Below are 27,323 nucleotides of genomic sequence, written 5' to 3' on the forward strand. Positions count from 1 at the left end.
CGTCCTCATCAGGCGTGCCAGGGAAACTTGACACTGATGCGCCCATGCTAGAGCTCGAGAATGGTAAGAATGACTGCACACCCAAGACGTTTAAATAAAACAGTTGCTTTAATTTTCAACACAAATGAGGTTCCTAATCAAACTAATATTTTTCATTCACAGATGAATCCGAAGTGGCATCCGGGCAACCTGACCCGCGCAACGAATACGCGGCCCGTCAACATCCGAAGCGTCTGCCTGCCTCTGCCCCCCCGGTCTGCAGCGTCACACCGGCCAGCCGTGTTAACCACAGAGGTCCTAGAAAGACAAACAGAGATCGTGAAGTGGATGATGGCTTTAACACACACCATGCAATCTATCGACAGTACATTGAAAGACATAAATGAAACACTGAAGTCACAGAATAAATGCTGAAAGAAATCGTTGTTCTCCTTTCTTTTTTCCTTGAATAACAGAATGCTTACCGAAAGTCAGAATCGCTGAATAAGTTCCTCTCTCCTCCTGAGCGCTCTTGGCTGTGCAGGCTGGTGGAAGGGATCTCTGGGTACGGGGTCCTCTGGATGTACATCTGGAAATGGCACTCCATTTTTTTGGGCAATGTTATGGAGATCCCCGCATGAAATAATAATATTGCATACCTTTTCGGGCGGATAGGGTTCCCCCCGCAGCCGAGAGACAGATCCAGCTTTAGGAGCCCTATACAGCTCTCCACAGTGGCACGCGTGCGCGAATGCGCAGTGTTAAAGCGCCTCTCTTGTTCGGTGTGAGGGTGCACGGTTGAATAATGAGCCATCACTCTTCCAATTACGGAGTTGTACTTGTTTAATTTATTTAATTTGCGTTTATGTTTATATTTATGTTGAAGTCAAATAAAACATGGGCCTTCTTTAAAGTGATAAGTCTGTCATTTTAACCTAGGGATTTGTTGCGACTCCTGAGCACGCACTAGTGACGCTGCTGTATTGCAGTCACCGCAAGTCAAAATGGAAAAGTGCGTACACGGCCTCAGACCTGTCGTGGCGATTTCATCTTTCCTGCGCTCACGATGGATTTGATAAATGCCAACCTGCCAGCAGAAAAGAACGTACACACGACCTACGCACGTTTTTCGTCTTACGCAAGTTTGATAAATGAGGGCCACTGTCCCTGCGTCATTTCTATCAAACTCGGTGCTGACGCTGTTGGACTCTTATGTTCTTCAGAAGATGCCTTTTGAACTGGAGGTGCCAGTTCTGGTGATTTTTGGTATTGTGGGAGCTGCCCCCTTGCCTGATCTGAATTACAGACGGCGTATGGCTCAGGAGCTCCATGACTGCTTGATGTAGCTATTTGTGGTTCTGGACGTTCATGAGATATTTTATAATCTTTTATTTCAGAATCTCCTTGTATGTTTGCTGCTCCTGGCAGTGTTGGAAATAGCTCTGCATTTTCAAAGAAATGTAGAACTTTTAATTCAAGCTCTCTCTTTTCCTGTCTCTTTTTGCTTTTGTCCTTTGGTTTGTAAGCTTTAATCCTTTGTTCCATAATCTTACAGGTAGTTACATTGAAAGTGCCACCTTTTGGCCAGGGTGAGACGTTATTTTTTGTTCGTTTTTCCCATTTTAGAGATATCTTTGGAATGTTCAGGATGTTTGGCGCTGATGATTATTGTTGGTGTTACATCCATTGTTTCACCTAGTTAGTTCTCTTCTATTGACTTTTGACTTTTCCTTTTTTATTTACTTATTTATTATTCGTATTCCCCCTTTTTTTTTTTTTTTGAAAGTCAATTTAAATTAACTAATTATTTAACTCTAATCAATGCTAATTTAATGCTCGGCTAAATTTAGCTTAGATGCAGCTAATTATTGGATTGGATATGCTAATGTCAATGCTAATGTTAAGGTTAGCCTATGTTAGCTTTGAAAGCTTATGCTCTAGGTTGTTTTTTTTTGTTTTTTTTTAAATTGAACCAATGTTAATTCAATGTTAGGCTAATTTAGCTTTTTGACTTCTAACCAATGCCAATTGCTGTTAGCTTCCTACCTGTTGCTAATAAATGCTAACCTATTGCTAATTAAGATTTAAACCAATATTTGCCTTATTGCTATTGCTAATCAATGCTAATTGTATTCCTGATCAATGCTAATTATGGCTAACTAAATGCTAACATGCTACTAATGCTAACCAATGCTAACTATTGCTAACGAAATGCTAACAATGCTAATTGTATTTCTGATCAATGCTATTTATGGCTAACGAAATCCTAACAAATGCTACTAATGCTAACCAATGCTAACTATTGCTGATCAATGCTAATTATGGCTAACGAAATGCTAACAAATGCTACTAATGCTAACCAATGCTAACTATTGCTAATCAATGCTACTTATTGCTAATCAATACTAGCTTCCTTGTTGACCAATGCTAATTGAATGCTAATTATGCTATTCAACGCTAGTGATTGCTAATCAATACTTGCTGTATTAATAATGCTACCCAATGTTAATTTATTGCTAATCGAAAGCTCAGTTAATGCTTACTCTGTTTGAAGTGACTCAGGCTAAAGGCGTTGCCCCAACTTTTGCTCACATCCGGATGCTTCCGATCCAATCCACACACAATGTCCTCCACCAATCCAGATGATCCAATGTACGTCACAGCTACGTCAATTCTGACCAATGAAATAAAAATATATATTTTTTGACCAATGAAATCTAAACACCTCTAAATCTATCTCCAATGAAACACGTCTGAGACACGTAACTTCTAACCAATAAAATATGAACACACCATTACATCTACTTCCTAGACTGTTATTAACTCCTCCCAAGCATAACAATTGAACCAGACATAACAATTGAACCACACCCCAACTCAAAATGGCGTTTGTCCCACTTTTTGTTACAAGTTAAGAAAGAGGAGGAAATACAAACTTTCCAGCTGGACAGAGAAAAAAATACAAACCAAACAACACAGAAATAACAGTTGCACTATTCTTCACCTCAAAATGGCATTTGTTAAGAAAGAGAAAGAAATACAATTTAACACGCTGTGGACAGGGAAACTACAAATCAAAAGATACAGAAACAATGCATAAGCGAAAAACTTTCTTTATCAGGAATGTCACATTCACGTCGAACGACGTGATGAATCAATGGCCTAAGGACAGAAACTCTCCCTTAGGAATTGCGAAACCAACATTTACTCGACTGATAACAACTCTGCAATTAGCACATTACCTAAATAAAACTAATAAGTATTACAGTTCAACCATAAATTGCCCCTGGAAGACACAAGGAAAGAAAATGTGATCACACACGAACATTTGAAGCAGCAGAAAAATGTCAAGGACAGACCACGCGCCTTCACACCAGCCGCGTGCCCGCGCAGCACCCTCTGTCCCCCTGAAAGCCAAAACACCTTCACTCGCCTGTTGAGAATAGAACTTTAGAAACTTAACACCAATCACAGCAGTATTCAATAATTCAATAATAACAAGATGCACTCAACGAAAATACAGAATCTTAAAGAAATAAACACTCAGCGTTTAAAAATCACAGCACATTACTGCAACAACTCCTTATCTCCCCAAGTTATTAATGTGGCAACTATAACAATTAAGCAAATTATAACAATGAAGCAAATCTGAGTTTAACTTAAAATACTACGAATACTCAAAAGTCAAGGGATGATATGAGTCAGAACTTTTCCTTTTCTTCTTTTTTTTAGATTCACATAAAACATCAGATTTCACACACAGACAACAGAAACCGGTCCCACACACTCACACCAAGTCAGTCGATCAAAGTTTTGTCAGTCACCGTTCAAATCTTCACATTTTTAAATGATCAATTTCTTTCATTTAGACTTTTAATTTTTCAGGAGATATTGGTGTCGGCAATATATGGAATACAAAATGTGTTTTCCCTACAAGCCTTGTGATATGGTTTCTTGACCAAAGCAACAGATGCTGACGTGTACTTTACCAGCTTCGCTGTGACCTCTCAATAATAATCTCCTGTGGCCAATTTCATAAACGAATTTGAATTTTCTTCTCAAAATGTCTTTATACTGAGGTCTCGGATAACTCCAAAGAGTTCTAAGCAGATATATAAAATGATATAAACATATATACTTAAAATGTGCTCCTCATAGAACTGGATTTTTTCATTTCAGAGTTTTTTTTGAAAGCCTGATTGATTCAATCGTTGAACTTTAATGTTCGCCAGTCAATCAATTATCAGTATTCGTTTTACTCCTTGACTAGTGAAAATAATTTTCACGTATGTTTAATGAGTCTAGTGTACCCCGTACTCCCGTCAGTGTTCCTCCCCCCAATGCATTGAAGGATGGCTGATAGGATGCAAGAGGTACTATTGGCGATTGCTCAACAACCTGCCCGCTTCTTCAAAGCTATTAATTAATCCAGTTTGAATTCATCCGATTCACAATTGGCCGGAGCGCGGCGACTATAGTCCTTCTTAATTACCCCAAAAATACAACAACCACACAAGCCAGACCAACTGACCACAGCTGTCTGCTTTACAACTCACATAAGCTGCTGTTTACCCAATTTTTATCCCAATTCACACATATGGCTCCTCTTGGCCCAAAATTTCAACAATTACAATTTCAGCAGCCCCCCTGCGCAGAGGAAAGCAATGGAAGAGCTTACCGAATGCAGGATCCGTCTCTCTCCTGTGTTCTTTTAAATTTGGGGAAGCCGGAAGAAGCCGTCAGCTGTGCTCCACTAACAGAGATCAACTGTAATGGTAGGAACAAAATCCCACCTGCCGGCTTGTTACAGCTGATGTCGGTTGTCGGGGCACAGAGGACACGCTCCGCCGGGATCCAGATGCAAACTCTCACGTCAGGGTCACCATTATGTTGTGGAGAAATTAGAGTCGAATCCCGCGTTGGTCAGCCGTCCATTGGGGAGTTTATTGAACAAACCGTCACAGCAAATGTGCATACAGAATGTACAAAATGTCCACCGTCTTCATACTGTGAACCAACTTTATACTGGTTTAATCATAACATGCATGCGTCATCCGGACTCAATCTCTTTCTGCGACGCCGAGCGTCTGCCCTAAATGTAAACAGCCCATACTACCTTTTACCCATATTCGTATGAGCCGAACAACAAGGCCCAGGATGTAACTAGGCCAGAAGTCATGAGCATGTCATGACATCCTTCTCCCACAATAGCTGATTAGTCATGTGACTAGCGAATCAGCCGATCCCCGTTTGTGTGTAAATGTAAATAGTTTGCAAGACGCCGACACGAAGAAATGGTGAAATGAATTAATGTAAACAGAGCCTCAAAGCCTCCCTTTGGTTCAACAACAGACACACTTCACACCTCATCCAGACTGAACGTGAGCGAGCGAGCGATTGATAAAAAGTGATCAGAATGCTACTTTTCAATCAGCCTGTCCTGACATGCCGCGAGCGATGTTGCTCCATCCAGCGATGTCGCCAACCGCTCTGTCTCTATTTGGACGACATTTCGCCGCGGCGGCGGCAGCCCGCCCCTAAACACTTCTTATTGGTTGAAATGAACACGCTGCTTCCTGTTGACAAGCTAGTTAGCAACAGGTCAGCATCACTCAGGGAATAATGGACGAGGAGAAGCTGATCTGCACCGTGGAACAGCACCCAATGGTTTATGACCCCAAACCACAAAGATCTGAACCGAAGGGAGCAAGAGAATTCGGTGTTTCAAGTGAGTATGTTCTGAACCAATAGAATCACTCCCGACAAAATCCTCACGCTGCATATCAGGACACCCTCGCTAAATTTCATCGTCGTATTGCGTCAGTTTCGCTCGCTTTCAGTCAGGATGAGGTGCTAGGCCCATATCGTGGTCTAAACCAATCAGAGATAGTTAAGGGCGGGAACCCCCTCTGATTGGCCATGGTCCAAATATTCCTGTGTGTACGTTTGAAAATGCGTGTGCTGCGGTAAGATAGAGAGGTGAGTGGCCTTGGCCCATCAGATTTAGAGTGGAAAGTAGTTATTATCTTTTATTTGTTGTAGGAATTTCTGCTGCCTCAAAGAAAGCATTTGCTGCTCTGGGTGATCAGTGTAGTATCTGGCCGGAGTCCATAAAACACTTTCACTTTTAATTTAGATTTTTTTATTTCATTTATCTTGAGATGTTTTAAGTTTAAATTTCAGCTCAGTGAAGCACTTTAAGCACTAACTCTTTTCAGTTAGTTACCCATCTTGTGGATTTGTGCTTCAAATAAAGAACTTTATGTTGACCAGATTGTTAGTTTATCATTTACGGGACAATATTGCCTAAAAATACAGGCAGCTATTATTCTGCCCAGGGGCGGAGTTGTATTGTTCCGAGCCTCCCCCACAGGTATAGTGAAGTTGGTATGTCCCACACCCCTGTTAATTAGTTTGAGCTTCTATCTTAGTCAGAAACAAAGCAGTGGAGAGTCAAATTGTATCGTATTCCATCCTTCTGATTACGTCCTTGATTTGGGAGTCTGTGAGTATAGTAATAATCAGATGTTTTTCTGGACAATGCACTGATTATTTTTGATAAATACGTTTGTTCGATTGTCACTACATGGTTTATGTTGAGGAAGCACATGGTTGTCAAACGGTTTGCTGTTGATAATACTCACATGTACTTTGTGGATATAATTATTGCTAAAAACTGTACTCTAGGAATTTGTTGGCTCATTTCATGTATGTTTGTTGAATGGAATGCTCAGTTTTTCTATGTTAATGTCAATTTGTAAAGCTAGTAATACTACAATTGGTGTTAATCTATCTAATGTAACTACTGTAGCTGGCATTCATTGTTTATATGTCACTGTTTCTGTTTCTGTTACAGTTTCACAAAAAAGACTTCAACTAAAGATACCTGAATTATCTTCATTGTTTTGGGCTCTTTATTGGAATGTGTACTGCACACGCATGGTCAGGGCAAAAAGCTATTTTCAAAAAAAGAGTGAACCTGTAAAACTGCGATGTTGAATAGACTTAGACTTAGATTTAGACTTTCTTTATTGCCATTGCACAAAAAACACAGGTGAGTCTTGACAACGAAATGTAGTTACTTGGCTTCCGGTCAACAGCGCTAAAATTTTGAAAGCTATACAGTACTATACAATATAAAATAGGTATGAAAGTGCTATGTGCCAGCACTCGGAATAAAAAAATATAAAAAATAAATACAATGCACAATGCAAAATGTTACTAAATATTGCACTCAGCCTAAGGCAAATTGCACAAACAGAAGTGTGTAGTTCGACCCCAGGTACAATGTAAAATACAGATGTGCGAGTATTGTCCATGTCCATGGGGGGGCGGGGGGGTTGTTATGTGGGGGAGATGTGCGTTAAACAGTCTTATGGCCAGGGGGAAGAAACTGTTCCTCAATCTGGTTGTTCTGCAGAAGATGCTTCGGAACCTTCTGCCGGACGCCAGCAGGGAGAATAGTCCATGGTTGGGGTGGGTGGGGTCTGTGAGGATCTGGTGAGCTCTGGACAGGCAGTGCCTGTCTGCTATGTCTTTGATGGGTGTGAGCGGAGTCCCGATGACCTTCTCCCCTGTCCTCACCACCCTCTGCAGAGACTTCCAGTCGGAGGCCTTACAGCTCCCAGACCAGAGGGAGATGCAGCTGGTCAGCAGGCTCTCAATTGTCCCTTTGTAGAAGGTCTGGAGGATGTGGGGAGGGGAGGGAACCTCTCCTCATCCTGTGCAGGAAGTGCAAGCGCTGTTGTCCCTTCTTCACCAGTGATGTGATGTGGAGTGACCAGCTGAGGTTGTCTGTGATGTGCACCCCCAGAAACTTGGTGCTGCTGACGACCTCCACAGCTGAGTCGTTGATGAGGAGTGGTTAGAGGCCGGGTCTGGATCTCCTGAAGTCAATGATGATCTCCTTGGTCTTGTTGACGTTCAGGATCAGGTTGTTCCCTGATTGTGCACCAGTCCACCAGATGACGCACCTCCTCCCTGTAGGCCACCTCGTTGTTGTGATTGGATCTGAAGCGTAGACGACAGTCGTGGGTCATCAGGGTGAACAGCAGGGGGCCCAGGACGCAGCCCTGGGGGGTTCCAGTGTTCAGGGTGATGACACTGGAGGTGTTGTTCCCCACTCTGACAGACTGGGTTTTGTTGGTGAGGAAGTCCAGCAGCCAGTTGCACAGGGGGGTGTTCAGTCCCAAGGGGCCCAATTTGCATACCAGGTCCTGGGTGATTATCGTGTTGAATGCTGAGCTGAAGTCCAGAAACAGCATCCGCACGTTGGTTTTCTTCTTCAGGTGCTCCAGGCTCAGGTGTAGAGCAGTGGAGACTGCATCCTCAGCGTAGCGCTTGGGCTGGTATGCAAACTGGAACGGGTCGAGTGATGGGGGGAGTGTGGAAGTGATGTGGTCCTTAACTAGCCTTTCGAAGCACTTCATGATGGCAGATGCGAGTGCGACGGGTCAGAAGTCGTTAAGGTACGTGACTGTAGACGTTTTCGGGCCCGGGACGATGGTGGCGGACTTGAAGCACCGGGGGACGACGGCCTTTTTCAGGGACATGTTGAAGATGTCAGTGGGCCAGCTGGTCTGAGCATTCCTTCATCAGCCGACCTGGAATGTTGTCAGGGCCTGCAGCTTTCCGTGCGTTAAACTTCCTCAGAGCTCTCCGCACAGCCGTGGTTTCCAGTCTGAGTGCCTGTTCGTCGGGGTGTGGAGTCGCTTTCCTCGCAGGGGTGTTGTTCAGCTCTTCGAATCTTCCGAAGAAGTTGTTGAGCTCATTGAGGAAGCCGGTCGTTCTGACAGAACGGGGGTGTGGGTTTATAATCCGTGACGGTCTGGATGCCCTGCCACAGTTGTCTTGTGTTGCTGGAGTCTTGGAAGAGACCTTGGATTTTCCGACTGTGGGCTCGCTTGGCGTTTCTGATGGCACGGTTCAGATTGACCCTCGCCGATCTGAGAGCCACCGCATCACCAGATTTGAACGCAGCATTGCGTTCTGTCAGCTTCGCTCACACCACTTTGGTCATCCAGGGTTTCTGGTAGGCCAGTGTGACTATTTTTTTTGTTACAGTCTCTTTCTCAATACACCAACTAATATAGTCCGACACAGACGCAGCATACTCCTCCACGTTGGTGTGCTGGTGGTCTGTTGCAGCCTCTTTGAATAAGCTCCATTCAGTGCACTCAAAACAATCCTGCAGTGCAGACATCGCTCCCTCAGGCCATGCGATTCGGTCGAAAATTTGGGTACACCTAACTTTTGTGCTGGTGCACCCAAGAAGAAAAGTTGTTGCGCACCAGTGCAAAACGTTAGTTTAGAGCCCTGCTTATCATATCACAAGGTACGCATTGTTGTCATTCATTGTTCACAGGAAACTGAGAGATATCGATAAAACTCCTTAACTGCCTTAAACAAATGCCGTGAAAATGTGCCCTCATGTTTGCTGTATGTGACATCAGTGTTGCATCACCTTGGCAATCGAGGAAATAGAGCAGAAAATTGTTGCAATAGGGATAAGTTCACCCTCTTAACATAGGACTAACACTGTTAAGAATGCATAACAACTAGCTATGTGTTTGGGGCTAAGATATAATGGTAGAGATCAAATAGGTTCCTATACAAGCAGCCATTGACAGGTCTTAGGTAAGTTTGCAGCAGACAAAAGTGGCTTTTTAGAAGATTAGGGTTTATATTAAAAGTGGAAAGTAGCTTATTTTGTTGTTGAAAAAAGGACAAAGATTTATGTCATTGGAAAAACTGCATTCCATCTTCACCTGATGGCTTCCTTTCCTTTTTTCCTTTTTTCCTTTTTCCACCTCACTCAACCCTTTGAACTGATTAGTTGAGGCAATCCAATAAGTATATGCCTTTTCCTAGTTTTAGGATTTAGACAGTCCAACTCTAGACCTCTATAGCAAACCCGCTGAGCTCCAGAAGCTAAAGGCTGATGTGTTGAGAAATTAGAATTTTACCAATTTTGGATTCAATTATTTTAAATCTATTGACCTGTTTAGCACAGTTCACAATTAAAAAAATGCAATAAGTTTTAGATAGATCTTAGTTGATTTTGAATACTATTTCATTTCACGACGAAGGATATGACATCACTGGTCTTTAAAAAGGGAAGTAAAAGTCAACCATTGACGTTTCAAAATGTGAAATATTATAAAACTGCCGGTAAGTGATTGATGCTAACAGCTACTGAGTGATTGTAGCATGACCTTTTCCTGTGCAGCATCCAGCACCAATCTATGTTTGGTTGTTTTTATGTGGCGATGAGTGCACATTAATGCAGTAAGCCCAGAAATGGGCCATTTATGAGTATACAGCATCTCTCCAGAGATTTGATTTGATAATAATTTTTTTTTCTGGTGTTGGTATAAATGTGAAAATTAATTTGGTTTATGGATGTGATAGTGAAGCAGCCAAGGGAAAGGCACTGGAGGATGAATAGCTACTGTAAACCGTGTGGTTTCAGTGTTAAATTGCCACAAACCACAAGGATGTTTGAGCATGGCAGCCTTCCATCTTAAAGAAGAGTTATAAAATGGAATGATTACAATAATTCTGCCAAGGTAAAATGTTTTGTTTGACAGCAGCTTATAGGCACAGCATGTTTGCTGGAAATAAAACGAGTGCATTCATGAGGAAGCAGTAATACGAGCATCACGTCTGGCACACACTGGACTTTTTTCACGGCAACCAAAAATTGGAAAACATGGTACTGATGTGAGGGAGCGCATAGTTAGACACAAGTGAGTTTTGATGGTAAGCACTACAATGTCCCAACATGAAAACAAGGAATTCTGCTCTCAAATCCAAAAAGTATAAAGTATAGAATATAGTAATATATCTCTACTGGTGTATTTTACTGCCTCAAGCTACAATAGTGTGAAGTGTAGTATTTTTTATGTTATAAATATAGAATATAGTTGTTTAAAAAACATACGTTTAAGAAGAAGCCAATGGATTGAGCAAAGTAATAAATTATTTTGAGGGGCAACTAAATGTCTGTACCAAAATTGATTGCATTCTACTCCATAGACCTTAACCATAAATGTTAGTGTCATAGCAACGTGAAAAAGGTCAGTGGAATTATTAATCAGTGGAATTATTGCTCTGATAATTTTTCTAAAATTTAACTAGAATTGTGACAATTTTGTCTGGAGATGATGCTAGAATCACTTTTTTTTTATAGGGGTGGGCTGTTAGGACCGACAATGCCTTCTCTGCTGTCCTAAAGATGGTTAGGATCAGACAAACAGATACATTTCTTTCTTTTTTCTTTTGCAAAACATTTACTTACAATTGTAAGACATGTAACACATTTATAACAGATATGATCCCTTGAGGCCTCAGAAGAAGATGAAGACATCATTAGCCAACATTCTTTCATTATGGAATCATTTGCAGATGCTGTGCACATATTGCCTCATGTATTTTTTATGTATTAATCCAATTTTCCTTGCCTTGAGAGCTTCACTTCATATGAATCACTGCTTCTTTACCAGAATTAAAAAAGGAATACTTCTTATGAAATATCAGATAATAACTTCCTAATTTTATGTTACCTTTTCACAACCAAAATTTTTGTACCTATGATATTGTGTCCCCAGCTATTTGAGAAATATAAATGTTGTGTTTTATTTGTAAATGAATCCTAAAACTGTAAGATTAAACAGCTGAGACACACACACACACCGCATATTTCAAAATACACTGCATAAAGTGTTGAGATAAAGCTGTATCAAACAAAGAAAATAGGGATTGATCTATCATTCCATATGAGGGATGTTTTCATAAAATTTATCTCGCAGGGCCACAAGTGCTCACGATTTATAGTGTGTGGGTGTCTCCAGTAAAAATGGAAACTGCGGCCCCGGCTCCATTACAGCCACGCTCCAGCCATTGATCAAAACACTGTAAAAGTCTATGTGAAAAGATAGAAATAAACATCTTGGTACGGCTGTAAAGTTAGTATGATTTATGAAATCACTCGAGTCTAGATGGTACTGAGGGAGACAATGGCAACAATGAGGCTGGTTTAAGTCTTCAAACATAACAGCAGCAACAAATATAACAGAGGCATTATTACCTGAAAGTAATAATCCCTTTTTACGAAGGCCAGGTCAACAGACAGAAACTGTCACTGCATTTCCCCAATGTGGAAGCTTCTAGGAAGAAATATATCAGTTATATTTTGACCCATTTTAATCGAAAATATGAAGTATTTGAGTGTGCAAGTGAGAGTAGTTGTCACTTTAAAAATGTTTTTACCATCATTTCCTTTTCTCTTTTGTTTTAGTTTTTTTAGACATCTGTGAAAATCAATCCTTATGGGCACTTTATTATTTTATTGCTGATGATTTTATTCTCATTCTGCTTCACACCATTAATATATTATGTAATAATTTATTTAACAAAGATTAATTGAATCGAATGATGATTTATTAATCTCAAAGATACATCATAAGAGTTGGAGTACAAATCGAGGAAAAAAAGCTTAAAAAAAAAGCTCAAAATCAGTTGAAAGACTGTTGGAAGTGTGGCAGAGAAAGGTGTGCTTGAAATTCACTGATATCACCATGAGCTCCACTGAGGTGTTTGTAGCCAGGCCAAAACTGGTCTGATAACATCAAACACAGTCAGTGGGGTTACATAGCACTGAAAGGATCGGATAATTGGCTAAATTACAATAAGACTGAGTTATTAAGTGCATGTAGACACCTTAATCTGACAAGAAATTGAATCGGATCAGATTACTCGCGATCGGATTAAGACCCCAAGATAACTCGGTTAAAAGTCAAATTAAACCTGCTTGTAGACGGTGATGGTGAAGCATGTTGTGAATTAGGCTTTGCGTTCTGCGCATTCCCGGGGTCGTGAACTGGAAGTTGGAAGAGACGATATTACTGTTGTTGTCGCAGTCAGAAAGAAACAAACAACGCGATGGAGAATGCTCCGTTGGGCATCGAGTTTGTGCAACAAGCAGCTCATCACAGACCAAATGTAGAGGGACGTAGCTTCATCTTGCTCTGCGTTCTCCATCTTTCTCCAATGCCTGAGTTTGTTGTTGTTGTTGGTGGTGAAGAGGTCAACAGGAAGTGGCTCTATTAGCAACAGTTGGAATGGGTACAGCGCCACCTATCATATCGAAATATGACATGCTTTGCGCCTCTGATTCGATTCATTCACCGCCATATGTCCAAGGATAATTACCCTTGCTCAAATAAGGAGCATAACCCAACTATAGCTGTAATCAAACTACTCTCATCATGTAGACCCACTGAGTATGCACTGTCTAAGCAGATAAGATGGTCGGACTTTTGAAGATAACAGTTCAATATCTGGGATGCAGAGATGCTTCTTCTATATTACATGTTTATGAATACGCTTCAGTCTGTCTTCCCTTACCTTGCCACTCTGTCTGCCCATGTCGTCTGAAATCTGGATAGAGAGGTGTTAAAGCCCACAATGTGTTCTTCCAGACATATCTCTTGATGTCCTCATCAGTCATCCAATTGCATCCACTTTGTTTGCCACTTGTCACAGTTCGATGACAATCATGGGTAAAAATGCTTTCGAATTTTCACCTGCCCTATATCCAAGGTCCTCTCAACTCTAGTGGATTTGGGGTCTCATTCCAAACACTTGGGCTCGATCATGTTAAAAAGAAATGTGCTCACACATGATATGATTCACAAAAAATATTCCCACTGTCATGGTTACGTAGCATGACAAAGTTTTAAAAGTGCCTTAAGTACTAAAGTACTTCCAGCAGTCCAGCATCTAAACCAGCACAGAAAAACGTTTTTAAAAAATCAGATTTCACTGAAAAAAATCTCAAATGAAAACAAATACATTGTATGAGCAACATATCATTGCTGCTTCTTACATTGTTTACCGCCCCAAGTCTTTTGGCTTTCTCGGATATGGTAGACTAGTCTACCTGTTGGTTCTGTCTCTGTGGAAGTCAAAACTCTAGAAATGATTGTTTTCAACCATATTCTGCTTCTTTGATCAAATATTTCAAACATGCATTGAGCATGCTCTGAAAACATAGAATACAAAATAGTGTAATATAAGGACATTTGCTGATAAGAATTTAAAATCTTTCAAAGTACTAATACATAAAACCTTAGAAGTGAATATGTCATGATTTTACAAGGACAGAGGAACCCAAGCACTGACTCAAACGATGCTAATAGTTCAGAGTTTATTCACAACAACAGGTAAGTTACAATGGGGTATTTTACAGATGGTTCAAACAATGATGGAGTGGGCAAACTGGTAAGTAATTTGTGAGTTTGTCAAATGAGTCCAACTTGTCCTACGTGAGGCTAGTAGGCAAATTGGCAGATTTCGCAGGAGCAGTATCTTTCCAAAATGGCAGGTTTCCACCAAGTCAGTGAGCAGCTGGACAACACACTAGGAGGATCACTGGGAAAAGAGAGAAAACTGTGAGCAAATATAAATTGGAAGCAACATTAAAATCACCAAGGCAACCTGACATTTCCCCTGAACGTTGCTGAACAACCTGGCAAAGACTGAGAGGAAATGCAGTCTTAAAGTATTGCAGCTAATGAGGGAGGAGATAAGGCCCAAGCATGTCTCCCCCATACTAGCCCACTCAGGATGCTGGTGGACAGGGAGGGCCAGAGAGATCCAAAGGTAAGAAAAAGCAAGCTATTCATAATGGCCAGTGGTGTGTTAAACGCAGTCTTCCATTCGTCCCCTTCTCTTATTCTCACTAGACGGTAGGCATTTCGTGAGTAAAGCTTGGTGAAGACTATGGCTCCCTGAAGGAGTTCAAAAGCAGATGTCAGTAATGGGAGTGGATAACGGTTCTTAATAGTTATGTCATTGAGTCCTAGTGATCTATGCATAGTCTCAGTGTGCCATCTTTCTTTCCCACTAAAAATAATCCAGCCCCAGCAGGGGAAGAATCTGTGATGTATTTATCCATGGCCTCCCTTTCATGAGTGAAGAGGGAGTAAAGCCTGCCTCGTAGTGGAGAAGTACAGGGCATAAAATCAATGGAGCAATCATAAGATCGATGTGGGGGAAGAGAACTCTGTTGTAGAACAAGAGGAGCCCCAACTGAGAATTTCATCTGAAGCCCAGTCAATATGTGAGTTGTGTTTGCAAAGCCAGGTTAAGCCAAGGATAACGGGAAGCTCAGGAGAACTGATGACCATGAATTCCAGAATCTCATGATTGCCTCCAATTATGACCTGAGTGGATTCTGTGATAGTGGTAATGGTGTGTAGTACATGACCGTCTGTGGTAAAAACTTGGCGTGGTTCTTTGAGGTGTCTCACTGTCAGTTTGAGCTTGATCCATGAATTTGGTGTCTGCTCTTGAGTGCTTTAATCGATATTTGTTGGGTTTGAAAAATGGCCTGTGTCTTGATGAGTGTTGAAGTGTCTGGCTCAGTATGGACCTCCGGTACTCTGCAACCTTTTAAGTTGTTCCTGTGGTGTTATTTTGGTTGTGCCAAGTTGCATGGGTTCTTCCTCAGACTGCGATGGACCAAGTAACAGAGGAGTGGAAATAGCTGCTGGTGGAGACCTCAGGTCTCTTCTGCAACAGTCACTGTTGCAGAAGAGAAATGGCGTGAATGAAAACTCGGAATTCCCCTCTCTCTGCGTCTCTCCTGGGGACAAAGATCAATACGAGTCGCCAAGGACTCTAATTCTTCAAGGGTCTTGGGTGGATCGCATGCTGCCATCTCAAAGGCCTTGGTAGAAAGCATCACGAAGAGCATCAGTATTCCACCTGCTGTCACTGGCCAATGTATGAAAATCAATATAGTATTCAGTTACCCTCCTGCTGCCTTGTTTTATTGATAATAGACATCGAGCTGCCCCTCGTTCTGGTAATATAGTGTCAAAGACATGTATGAATTCATTAGAAAAATCTTTTAAAGAATAACAGATCACCAAGTCTCTTATCCACTCAGCTGTTCCCCATATATTTGCTTTACCAGAAAGGAGTGAGCTAACGCATGCTACTTTAGCTCTTTCAGTGGGAAAGGATGACGGTTGTAGTGGATGTTGCATTGTGTCGAGTCCATTGTTGCCAGATTGTACTGTAATGACCAGTGACCTTGGACTCGAATTACACCACACATAGAATAAAAAGTCTTAACAATTTTATTTCCAGCAAGGGGTAATTTGCAAGTTGATGAGCTGTGTTCACAGACAATACAATCACAGACAATCCAATCCAAGATGGCGGCATAGGTGTATCACATTTGTCTGCGTTTATCCGTGTCTGTGTGTGTTTTTATGGATTGGCTGGGTTAATTACCAGTTGTTTTGGAATATTTCTTCCTTAAGAACATATTGCACTTCATATTGCATCACAAAACCTTAACACTATGGCGATCTGTAGCCATAAACAGCAACGCAAGGCTCGGCCTACTCAATCATGCAGGTCTAGCTGCATCACCATCCGGAGACTCCCGGTTTACCTGTTGTTTGTGTTTGCGCTAAACTCACCGTTTATGGGCGCCCTGGGAGCTGGAATTAGAGATGGATTATACGCTTCCTCCTGTCGGATTGTGCTCCCAAATGCTGGAACTTTGTTGTTCTCTGACACAGCCGCGGCTGCTGTATTTGGGCAGGATGGGCAGAGCCCCGCCTTCCACACCCCAACCTTTCTTTTATAGATAAAATATAGATAATTATAAATTATAGATAAAATATTTATTTCAACTTCAATCACAGTGGGAATCGTATTACACCATATTGTGACTTGTGACGGACTTTGCGAGTGGAATCTGTTTTTATTTTCGCTGAAATATAGCCTACCTCCAGTGTGGCTGCTTAACGTTAGATCTATGGCCACTGGCCAGGGCAGATGCCTGGTCTGCCCTCAGCTAAGCCCGGCCCCGCCGAACTCTCGAGCACATTCTACCAATCAGAATCACTGTAGGCCCCTACGTAGCATAATATCATGTAACATTTAGCGTGCCTGTATAGATGCTATTGGGGCAGGTGTATGATCTGCCCTGGACATGGAAAGGACTCAAAGGGTTTAAGAAATATTACTCCGCCCATCTAGCCAGTGGGAACTTCAGTGACGCCAAATTCCCCTACAAACTTGTTGGATAAAATGGATAACTATGTCGGATTTGATGAAGGATATTGGCTGTTTAATCCGGATTCACGTTTGTGGTAGGTAAAGATTTTACTTTATAGTTGCTATCTTACAAAGTTTAAGTGATTGTGAACGAAGTCTTTGCAAAATGGGAAACTGGGAGTGATTTAATGAAATATCTTAGCTTGATGAGCAAAGCAATGTTGAGACAGTAAACAATGTGTTGACAGCTTCGTACATGTACAGTAGGTTACTTGTCTGTTAGCTTAGGTTGGAGCACTGTCGGTGTGTGTGACATGAAGCATTTTTCGGAAAAGGCAAAAAAACACGAGTCCAGCAAGGCACATCTGAATTGTGCCATGAAATTAGCCATGCAACGCTTTGCGACAAGTTTCCCTCTAATTGAAACGTAGACAGTATTAATTCCTTTCACAAACTTTCTCTTCGCTCATTTTCATGTGGCTTTTGTGTTTGTCGTATGGCAGACTTTTATGCGAGTGCGCACACCCCCCCTGCGTATGGTTGCATAGACTATTGGCCTATTGCGTATGCTCCATAAAAGCTTGCATTTTGATAACGCAGATCATCTGCCCCGCCTATTTTCCAGACCACGAGCCGCTACTGCTCTGACACAAATGGATTTACACCCTTCTCAAATGGTTATTGTGCTGAGCCCCTGCGCCAGTCCGAACTTCTCAGTTGGCCCGAAATTGGTAAGTTTCAGTCCATCTGCTGCAGGCGCGGCAGGGGAGCCACCACCAGTACGACTAGATCAGATGGATTTTGGATTATCCTTCTTCTGTGTTTGTCAGGTAACATACATCCCAATCCAGGCCCACAGCTGACTGAACTTTCGAACCCTGATGTTTTGAAAAACAGCAGTGGCTTGCGTTTTATCCATGTCAATGTGCGCAGCCTGATAAATAAAATCGATGCTATTCGCATTTGGGCTAAAGCGACGGATAGCGATTTACTCATATTATCTGAGACCTGGCTGAAACCTGCTATTACGAACAATATGATTTACATCGATGGGTATAATATCTTTAGGACGGACCGTGGGAATAAAGGACGGGGGGTAGCCATATATGTAAAATCCTCCTTGGACTGCTGTGTCGTTGAGGCAATAACTAAGCCAAAGTTTTTCGAATTGTGTGCCATTAAACTGAATCTCCCCAATGGCGCTTCCTTGACAGTGATAGGATGCTATCACCCTCCATCGACAGTAGCTCGAGCAACTGCCCTTCTGTCTGACTTTCTGAGCAAGCTGTCAAACGAGTATATCGTTTTGGGGGATTTAAACTGTGACTTTCTATCATCGTCTTCTGCGCTAAGAGACATATGTGATGCACTGCATTTGACCCAGCTTATTAAGTCACCTACACGCCTCAATCTAAATTGTATGGACAAATCTACGTTACTTGACGTCATCCTGACCAATGCTCCACACAAGTATTCTGCGGCTGGTGTTTTCTGTAATGACGTCAGTGATCACTGTATGGTTGCGTGCGTCAGGACTTGTAAAATGGTTAAGACCAAGTGGCGGTTTGTTTTTAAACGAAATCTTTTTTAATGAACAATCATTTCTTCATGATATTTTCCATAGTGATTTAAACTCAGTTTGTTTTATGGATGATGTTGAAATAGCCTGGGGTTATTTTAAGAAAACTTTCTTAGCCATCATTGATAAACACGCCCCTTTTAGAAGATATAGAGTGAGGGGCAGGGACAATCCCTGGTTGAATGATTGTATTGCGATTGCCATTAGAGAACGTAATGAGGCATGGGTAAAAGCAAAAAAACATAATAGTGATGCATGCTATGCATGCAAATAAATGTACAAGATTAATAAAAAGTACAAAAAATGAGCATTACCTTAATCTAATAAAAGAAAATGACCCTAAGAAATTCTGGAAAGCAATTAAATCATCATCAGGTGATGTGCCACCTCCCACTATCCCTGAATATATTGTAACTAGCCAGGGAGAAATTAGGGATAAACAAAATATGGTAGATACTTTTAACATGCACTTTATTAGTGCTGGAATTGCCACTCAGTCAACTCTCCCAACCAATTTTACTAAAAGTATAACGACTGTTCCAGATCCAAATAATAGTCTAAATAGTTTTAATTTCCATTCTGTTTCTGCCTATGAAGTTCAGAGGGCTTTGCGAGGACTAGAATGTAAAAAGTCTGCTAGCCCTGAACAGATCGAGCCTTACTTCATTAAGACTGCCGCGAACTCGATTGCTGACCCTATTGCCTCCATTTTCAATGTTAGTTTATACAGTGGTTCTATTCCTAAATCTTGGAAGTCTGCTTTTGTCCTCCCACTTTTGAAAAATGGAGACCGTTATATTTTGGACAACTATCGCCCAATCTCTAGATTATCAGTGCTGGCCAAACTCTTTGAATCTCTTATAAATGAGCAACTTAAACAATTTCTAACCGAGAACTCCATTTTAAACCCAATGCAGTCTGGCTTCTGACAAGGCCATAGCACAGTCACAGCTGTAACTGTAGTCACAAATGATATTTTAAATGCCTTGGATAAAAAGAAGTCCTGTGCTGCAATATTCATTGATCTTTCTAAAGCGTTTGATACAGTGGACCATGATCTTCTTTTGAAGCGATTACAAAATATAGGTTTTCAAGCTACCTCAGTGGTAGAACACAGTGTACTGTTATTGATAACTATACCTCAACATCATTAGAAGTCAGAATGGGGGTCCCACAAGGGTCGGTTTTGGGCCTGATTTTATTTTCTATTTATATAAATGATTTGGGTAGGGACCTGAAGGAAGCAAAAGTGCATCTTTATGCAGACGACACTATTTTGTACACCACAGCTTCATCAGTGAATGCTGCATTTACACAATTGCAGTCTGCTTTTAATCATGTACAAACATTTCTTATTGAGTTAAAGTTGGTACTGAATGCTAAAAAAAACTAAAATTATGTCTTTTACACAATCACACTCTTCACCTAACATTGGTGTGTCAACACTAGATGGCACTGAAATAGAAAGAGTATCGTCTTACAAGTATTTAGGGATCTGGAATTTCCCCTCGGGATTAATAAAGTATAATTGATTGATAAGATGTCTCTCGGTGTCCATATTGAGAGCCTCTGTAAGAAGTTTAGACCAAAGTTGGGGTTTTTCTTTAGAATGAGGAAGTGCTTTCCTTATGCTGCAAGGAAAAGGTTAGTTCAGATCACATTCCTGTCAGTGCTTGATTATAGGGATATACTGTATATGCACTCCAGGTTATTCTTTCTTAAAAAACTGGATGTGTTGTACCACTCAGCCTTACGTTTCATCACAGGTGCTACAGCCAGGTCTCACCACTGCACTCTTTATGAAACTGTACAATGGTCTTCTCTCTCCATCCGAAGAAAAATCCATGCGCTGACTTTTATTGCTAAAGCCCTAATGGGTAAACTACCTTTATACATTTTTTATTTGTTTTCTTTTCAAAATAGTGTTTACAGGACGAGGTCATCAGAAAAAATACTTTTACATATTCCATTTACAAGAACTGAACTTGGGAAAACAGCCTTTTCATCATATGCACCAAAAGCTTGGAATGAACTTCAAGCTACTCTAAATCTTGAAGTTCTTCCATCCATAAATTCTTTTAAAGACCTTTTAAAATTATCATTAACTGACCACTGCAATTGTTTTTAATTTCATTCCTTGTTCGCTGTCTGTTTTTTAGTGTCTGTGTATACTCAGTTTTTAATATGTTTACTTCTGTTTAGATGTGATGTAGTAGTGGTTTTGTCTTGTCTGTTGTGTTTTATTGTAATGTAACTTTTTTAAGCCGCCTTCTTGGCCAGGACTCCCTGGCAGAAGAGTTATTGTAACTCAATGGGACCATTTCCTGGTTAAAGAAAGGTTAAATAATAAAAAATAAAAAAAAAAGTTGGTTTCCTGGGTCTCGTCCTCTGGCTCCTTGGTCACAGCTAAGCGACAGACTGAGTGAGGGGATCTGTAAACCGATATGAACTCCAGGGCTGGCAACCAGGTAGTCCATAAACAATGGTCAGTACTTCCTCTGAAGAAATAACTGGAATCCAGACTTACAGTTTGGAACTCTTGACTCTTGAGACTCTTGCTTTTTCGGCCTCTCTCTTTCTCTTCCTTGCTTCATCAGTCAACGTCTTCTTCTGTTTCTTCGGTGCCTCTGCCATGATGATCGTACTGACAATGTTGCGCTAGCTTAGCCTTATACCTGGGAGCGTGAGAGGGGTCCATTTGTTTTTGCGGTAGGTGTGCCAGAAAGCAAGTCGAAGTACTTCCGCTCAGCTCCCGGGCCGGTCCAGCAAAGTTACATAGCGCAGTTTTTCCAACTCAGACCCCCGAAGGGCATAGGAGACAGGCCAATCGTAATATTAAAACTCATTCTAGCCGCACAATTTTTTTCAAGCTGTTATTTTAAGGTAGAAATGTTACATAGTATTGCTTTAAGGTTCAAGCGACTTTGTACTTTATTTCAAGCAGGGGGCGCGGCCTATTTTAAATGCTTTTTTCCAAATTCAGTACGAACATGGGGGATAGATAACAGGATTACTAGTTTCATGCGTACCTAGACTAAACAAAATCGAAATCTACTATATTGCTTTAATGCACTGTATCTGAGGCATTTGTTGAACATTGGTTGGATTTCAAACTATGACTTCATAGATCAGGAAAAGAACACATTTTCTCTCATTTGTATATTTGCACTTTAATTTTTCTCTTGTTCTCTTATCTACATACAGGTGTTGAGTGCATTGTGGATTTACCTGAACCAAAGAGTCACTGGGAACCTGTTTTTGGCACCTGTGTCTTCCTCTTCTCCTTCCTCATCCCTGTGGCTATCATCAGCATCTGCTACAGTCTGATGGTCAAACGCCTGCGAAATGTTCGCATCCTGTCCGGCTCCAAGGAAAAGGATCGCAACCTGCGGCGCATCACCAGAATGGTCCTGGTAGTGGTGGCAGCATTTGTTGTCTGTTGGACCCCCATCCAGATCATGGTCCTGGCCCAGTCTCTGGGCTTCAACCTGAGCAGCTTGCACACGCTGGTTATGATGCACTTCTTCATTGCATTGGGCTATGTCAACAGCAGCTTAAATCCTGTACTCTATGCCTTCCTGGATGAAAACTTTAAGCGCTGCTTCAGGGAGTTCTGCCACCCGTCCCCATTCCGCCTTGATACCCAACAGTCGGGAAGAATGAGGAGCATTGCCAGGGAGGTGGCAGCTGCCTACAGCTGCAAGGCTGGAGATGATGGGGGGCTTGGGGGAGGGAGGCCTAATCCAGCATGACTAGGCGTGGAGCTCCCTTTAGTGGGGGTAGACCCCCCCCAGAGGAGAGAGATCCATGGGACCGGGAACTCCAACACAGAACTGACTCAGATTACAGCTCTCTAGCGGCACGAGCCCTCCCGTCCCCCAACTAGGAGGCTGGCTTGGGGCGGGGGGGAGGAGGATGCGGAGGATGGGGTTGAAAGGAAAAGAATTTAGGATTGGGATAACACATAGTACCCAAAGGTACAGACAAATTAAATGTGCTGATTGCTTTGTTGTGCAGGCTGATGGATTTTCTTTGCCTGAGGTTTCTTTTATGGATGTAGCTCAGGCTGGGATAACTGTTTTCCTAACTTCCTAAAGTGAGACAAAGCGATCTATTTTGGAACTTAAAGATCTGCAGAAAAACCAGAAGAAATCTTTATTAAGGAATCGACTGTCTTCACAAAAGTGGTAAAGGGTTATTTTATATATTTTTGAGCCCAAAAAAAAACAGCCTCCTGAGCAGACAGTAGTTCTGTTAACTAAGGCTGGTTCCCAGTTGCTGCATCTTAAGGAAACTGCTTAACTCCAGATTAGGGTGAAAGCGTACATTTGGAGTAAGTGTTTTGCTGAACAGAAGATTGATGACAGCTACAGATTCTAAATCTGTGAAAGCATCAAGCACTACTTTGGTCATTGAAGATAGAATATAAACAACAAGTGATGCACAGATTCTGTCTCTCTAGCAGTAATGACCATAAATCAAAGACTTGCAAAGAAAGCGTTGTCAAAATGTGAAAAGGAGGATAAACACATTCACCATAGTTTACTGTATCTTAAACAGTTTATAGTTGGTCTTAGGAACTCTCTGTTAGAGAGTGCTGGGGTAAAAGCCCAATTCAGCGTAAAGTCATTACAGTGATGATCTTTCCAAAAATGGTTTCCAATGTTGGGATACTTATATAGACAGAAAGTCAGATGTAAGATCAGCAAATAATAGCTGGCACTGTGATAAGAACAACGTGGGGCAAATTAGTCTTAAATGATATTTCCTAAACTGTGTTTGTGGTCCCAAATTGGATCACATGAATGTAATCGCTCATAAAAGCAAAATGTCTAACTGTATCTTTAAACAAAATAAGCCTAAGAAATCTTGTCCTGTTTTATGATTTTGCTGAACTTTTTATGATTACCTATGTGGGATAAGACAGCGTATGGGGCAAGAGATGGGGGTGACTATAATCCAAAAAAGATTTCTAACGCTGGACAACGATATCAGTGTTCAGACAAGCATGCAAACAGTGATGGATCTTTTTTGTTGTTGCCTTGTGTGACAAAAAAATAATGACTGACCGTGCTGTTAGTGGTGGGTTTACCAACTAAATGTAAACTAGCTCGGATTTTAAGTAGAGACATATATCCAGATCACTTCTGCAAATAGGACTTTGCCATTGCCAATCTAAATGGGACCTGAGTAAAAACAGTTGAATTGCAAATGCTTTTTCAAGCACTTGGAACTTATGATGCCTTACATAATATTTGATATCAACAAGCATGTAATACATGACTCTACTGAGAACAGTTAATTGAATAGTGTTCAAGGATTTTACTACTTCAAAGCCTCCTTAAAATGCTTACCAAATGTTGTATATAACACATATATGACTGTCCAGTTAAAACTTTTCGAGCCAATGTATATGCGTGTTTAATGGTTAATATGAAATACTATACATGGTATACTTAATTACTTTTCTTTACTTAATATGTTTGGTTGCAATTTGCAACTTCACTGTTAGATGTTTCTCAGTCTTGTACACTGCCCCTTTATATATAAACCATTGGCATAAAGAATGTAATAGACTTCTGGAAAGAATGTTGATGTGGAGGATTTATACAGCAGAGTTGGATAATGGAGTAGTTTTGACTACCAACTCACCAGTGACAGGAAGAGGTCACAGTGTTCTGACCCCATTTCAAGGGATGAAGGGTCTCTCTATCTTTTGGTGTCTTAAAGTGGATATTAGCCCTTAAACAGAGATCACATATGACATTCTCATGATCCTGTACAGGTTCAGAAATTAGAATCATACATTAGATGCAATTAGGACACATCTTTCAATTTACTATCCATGTTGTTCCACTTCTCTTTGTGGAGATTTTCCTGATTTTGTTTCTGATTATTGATTTCTAGAAGCAAACTAAATTACTCCATTTCTATGGAGGCAGGATTTTACAGGAGCTTAGCTAAATCCTAACATTCACAAATCAATTTTGTTTTCTATCCAAGAAGCATTTGTTTTTGTATTTTTCATTTCTAAATCTCTCTAAAATGAAGACGATCTCCAGTTCAGAATCATTTCTAAACTTGTGCTCAGGTGGCTTGAGGTGTGAGGAATTACACTAACTGAAAAGGACTTTTCCCTTTTCTATTTGCACAGTTTCAAAGTGTCACATTTGGATATTCCCTGAGCTGCAATTGTTTTCACAATTTCATTGCAATTTCAGTGAAACCATTAATGGTTGCTGTGAGCTGTCCAGGTATTGTGAATTAATGTGTGTATTTTGTTTTAGGGCTGGTACCCCTTTGATTATATATTTAATACAATTTAGAATAGTGTGATTCTCTAAGATGTCTCTTCTTAGGCTTAAAACATCTGTTTTTCTGTTGCTAATATTTTTTACAGAATGAGTCAGGATAGAAAGTGGAGATAGTTGCACACACTGTGATTACGATTTGATGGTAATTATCTTGTTATGAAAAAAAAGCAACTTTTTTTTCTTGATGCAACACTTTGCAGCATATATTAATCTCTTTTTTCTATTTTCATTTTTTCTATTCTGTGAACTTGCATTGCCTTAAATATCAAGTGACGTCTGTTACTGATGCTTGCTCTCTTGCTGGATAAAATGTGTTATTAAAGGTGCTTTGCAGTTAGTTTATACTAGCTGTGACCTGTATTCATAAACCCTCTGACAACAGTTATCATTTGGCCAAAGAACAATTGAGCCAAGGCTCTGACAGCTTTTAGGATTTGCTTGATATGAATAATTTGAAAATATGAGGGATATTTACTTGCTTTAGCTTTGTACTGTAAAACTGTTGGGTGTCTGTTTGACTCTTACTTCAGGAGTTGTAAAATTAACTCTTGCTTTTACTAAAAGTTGAACTATGGATGTAAAAAACATTAACATTTTACCGAACATTTTTTCAAACCTAATCAAGATTCCCATTTAAGAAACAAAACACAAAAAAAAGGTTTGTTTCTATGTTTTGCCCAACCTTTTTTGCAGTAATGTCTGCGTGTATCCAGATTTCCTTTTGCCTCATTGCTGAAGTTTTCATTTTGAGAGTGATTCGGCTTTAAATAATCAACCCAAGGCTTCAGATATAAAAACTTTTGTGGGCAGTTAATTAACAGAATCGGAAATGTATCTTTGAATTTGTTTTTGAAGATGTTACTTAACAATGTGCATACATATCATATCAGCACTGTTAGCTGTGTAATTGAACTCTACATATTTGCTAAAGCTGTGATATATTTCATGATCAAGTTTGTCTGCTCCGAGAGTTTTATGAATACTGGTCATCTTTTGTACAACCTAGCAGATTGTGTGCGATGGAAGAGGCTGGAGCTTTCGGGACACTGGTTTCAGCATGATTCATGTTTATTGAAGAAGTGTTCCAGCTCGGAGACTCTTTGTGCTTAACTGTCACTGTTAAACTAAAGAAGCAACAACAGTTTGAGTGTTTAGTGTTTATTTTTTGTGGTAACAAAGGACTCCAATGGGGCAAAATCCTTCTGTTTAATGACACAGTCAGCAAAGTTATACTGTCTGTAAGCTCTGTAAAGACATTTGTTAGAATATTAGTATTATGTAAAATGATGAAACATCGTCTCATCATCAATTTAACAAACTCTTTATCTTGTTGATCTTGGTGTAAAAATAAAAGTTATTTCTTGCCATCTGTAATGGTAGATATTACCTTTGTGCATCTGAATGCAATGGGAGTTGACTTTTATTCGTTTACATTTACAGACCACATGAATGTCAAAAGAAAAACTGTTGAAAATCCATATCTAAAAAGTGTAAAGAAAAACAGACAATGTTGTTGTTGTTGTTATTATTTTTTCAGAATTGTTATTACCAAAAGAAAAAAAATATTGTGACATAAATGTTTGTTTTGTTCTTTCTTAAGTGAGGGAAATTGTCTGGTATATCTGTGTTATTTGTGGACTGCGTTTTGCTCACTGCCTGAGTCATGACGTTCGATAATTCTTCAAATTTGAAAATCAAACATAGATAGATATATGAATCAAATGACACAACTTATTCTGCTTGGTCAATGTGGCATTTTACTAAACATTCTATAAATTTGAGTTTCAGATGCTAGTCATATGTGTGCTGCAGACTGAGTTGCCCAGCAATGGATTGGCGATCTGACACCCAGTGACATCTCGGATATTTCCCAGGAATAAATGGCATTGCCTGGGAACCTTAACGGGATAAACAAATCCCACCTAAAGGATGGAAGGAGGAAGATTTCTTGTGTTACATGACTCAGGCACTGTAGCTATTCAAACTTCTGCATATGGCAGAACTAACTACTGTGCTAGCTGGCTTGTTGTCTCATGAATAGTTTTTGCTAAAGCTTGAATTTTAAATTGAAATTTTTTCTCCACTTATGAAATTAATAAATAATTAAAGAAATGATAACCATGTACATGTCAGTATTTCAACATTTTTTTTAGATACATTTATAAAAGGATCAATCAGCTTTGGCCCTGATATAGTTACATGATATCATAATAATGTACATATGTACATCTATATAATTATATGTGTAAGTGAATACAGCACCAAAATTGGAACACACTTGAAAGATGGCTTCCAACTGCCAGCCCGGACATGTGTTGGGATCAAGCAGGAGCTAGATTAGTTATCAGCAAATATTAATAATTGTCCAATGA

General features: G+C 40.4%; 1 protein-coding gene across 1 annotated transcript in view; it reads left to right on the top strand.

The window, feature by feature from the left end:
* The window catches only part of oprl1 (opiate receptor-like 1), a 150,464-nt gene extending 123,388 nt beyond the window's left edge, over nucleotides 1-27,076 (top strand). The window contains 1 exon segment of the mRNA XM_075475397.1: nucleotides 21,842-27,076. Coding sequence (XP_075331512.1) covers nucleotides 21,842-22,389 — 548 coding nt within the window. The 3' untranslated portion in view covers nucleotides 22,390-27,076.
* The last annotated feature ends 247 nt before the right edge of the window (nucleotides 27,077-27,323 follow it).

The sequence above is a fragment of the Odontesthes bonariensis genome, chromosome 10 (assembly GCF_027942865.1).
Source record: "Odontesthes bonariensis isolate fOdoBon6 chromosome 10, fOdoBon6.hap1, whole genome shotgun sequence".
Taxonomy (NCBI): Eukaryota; Metazoa; Chordata; class Actinopteri; order Atheriniformes; family Atherinopsidae; genus Odontesthes; species Odontesthes bonariensis.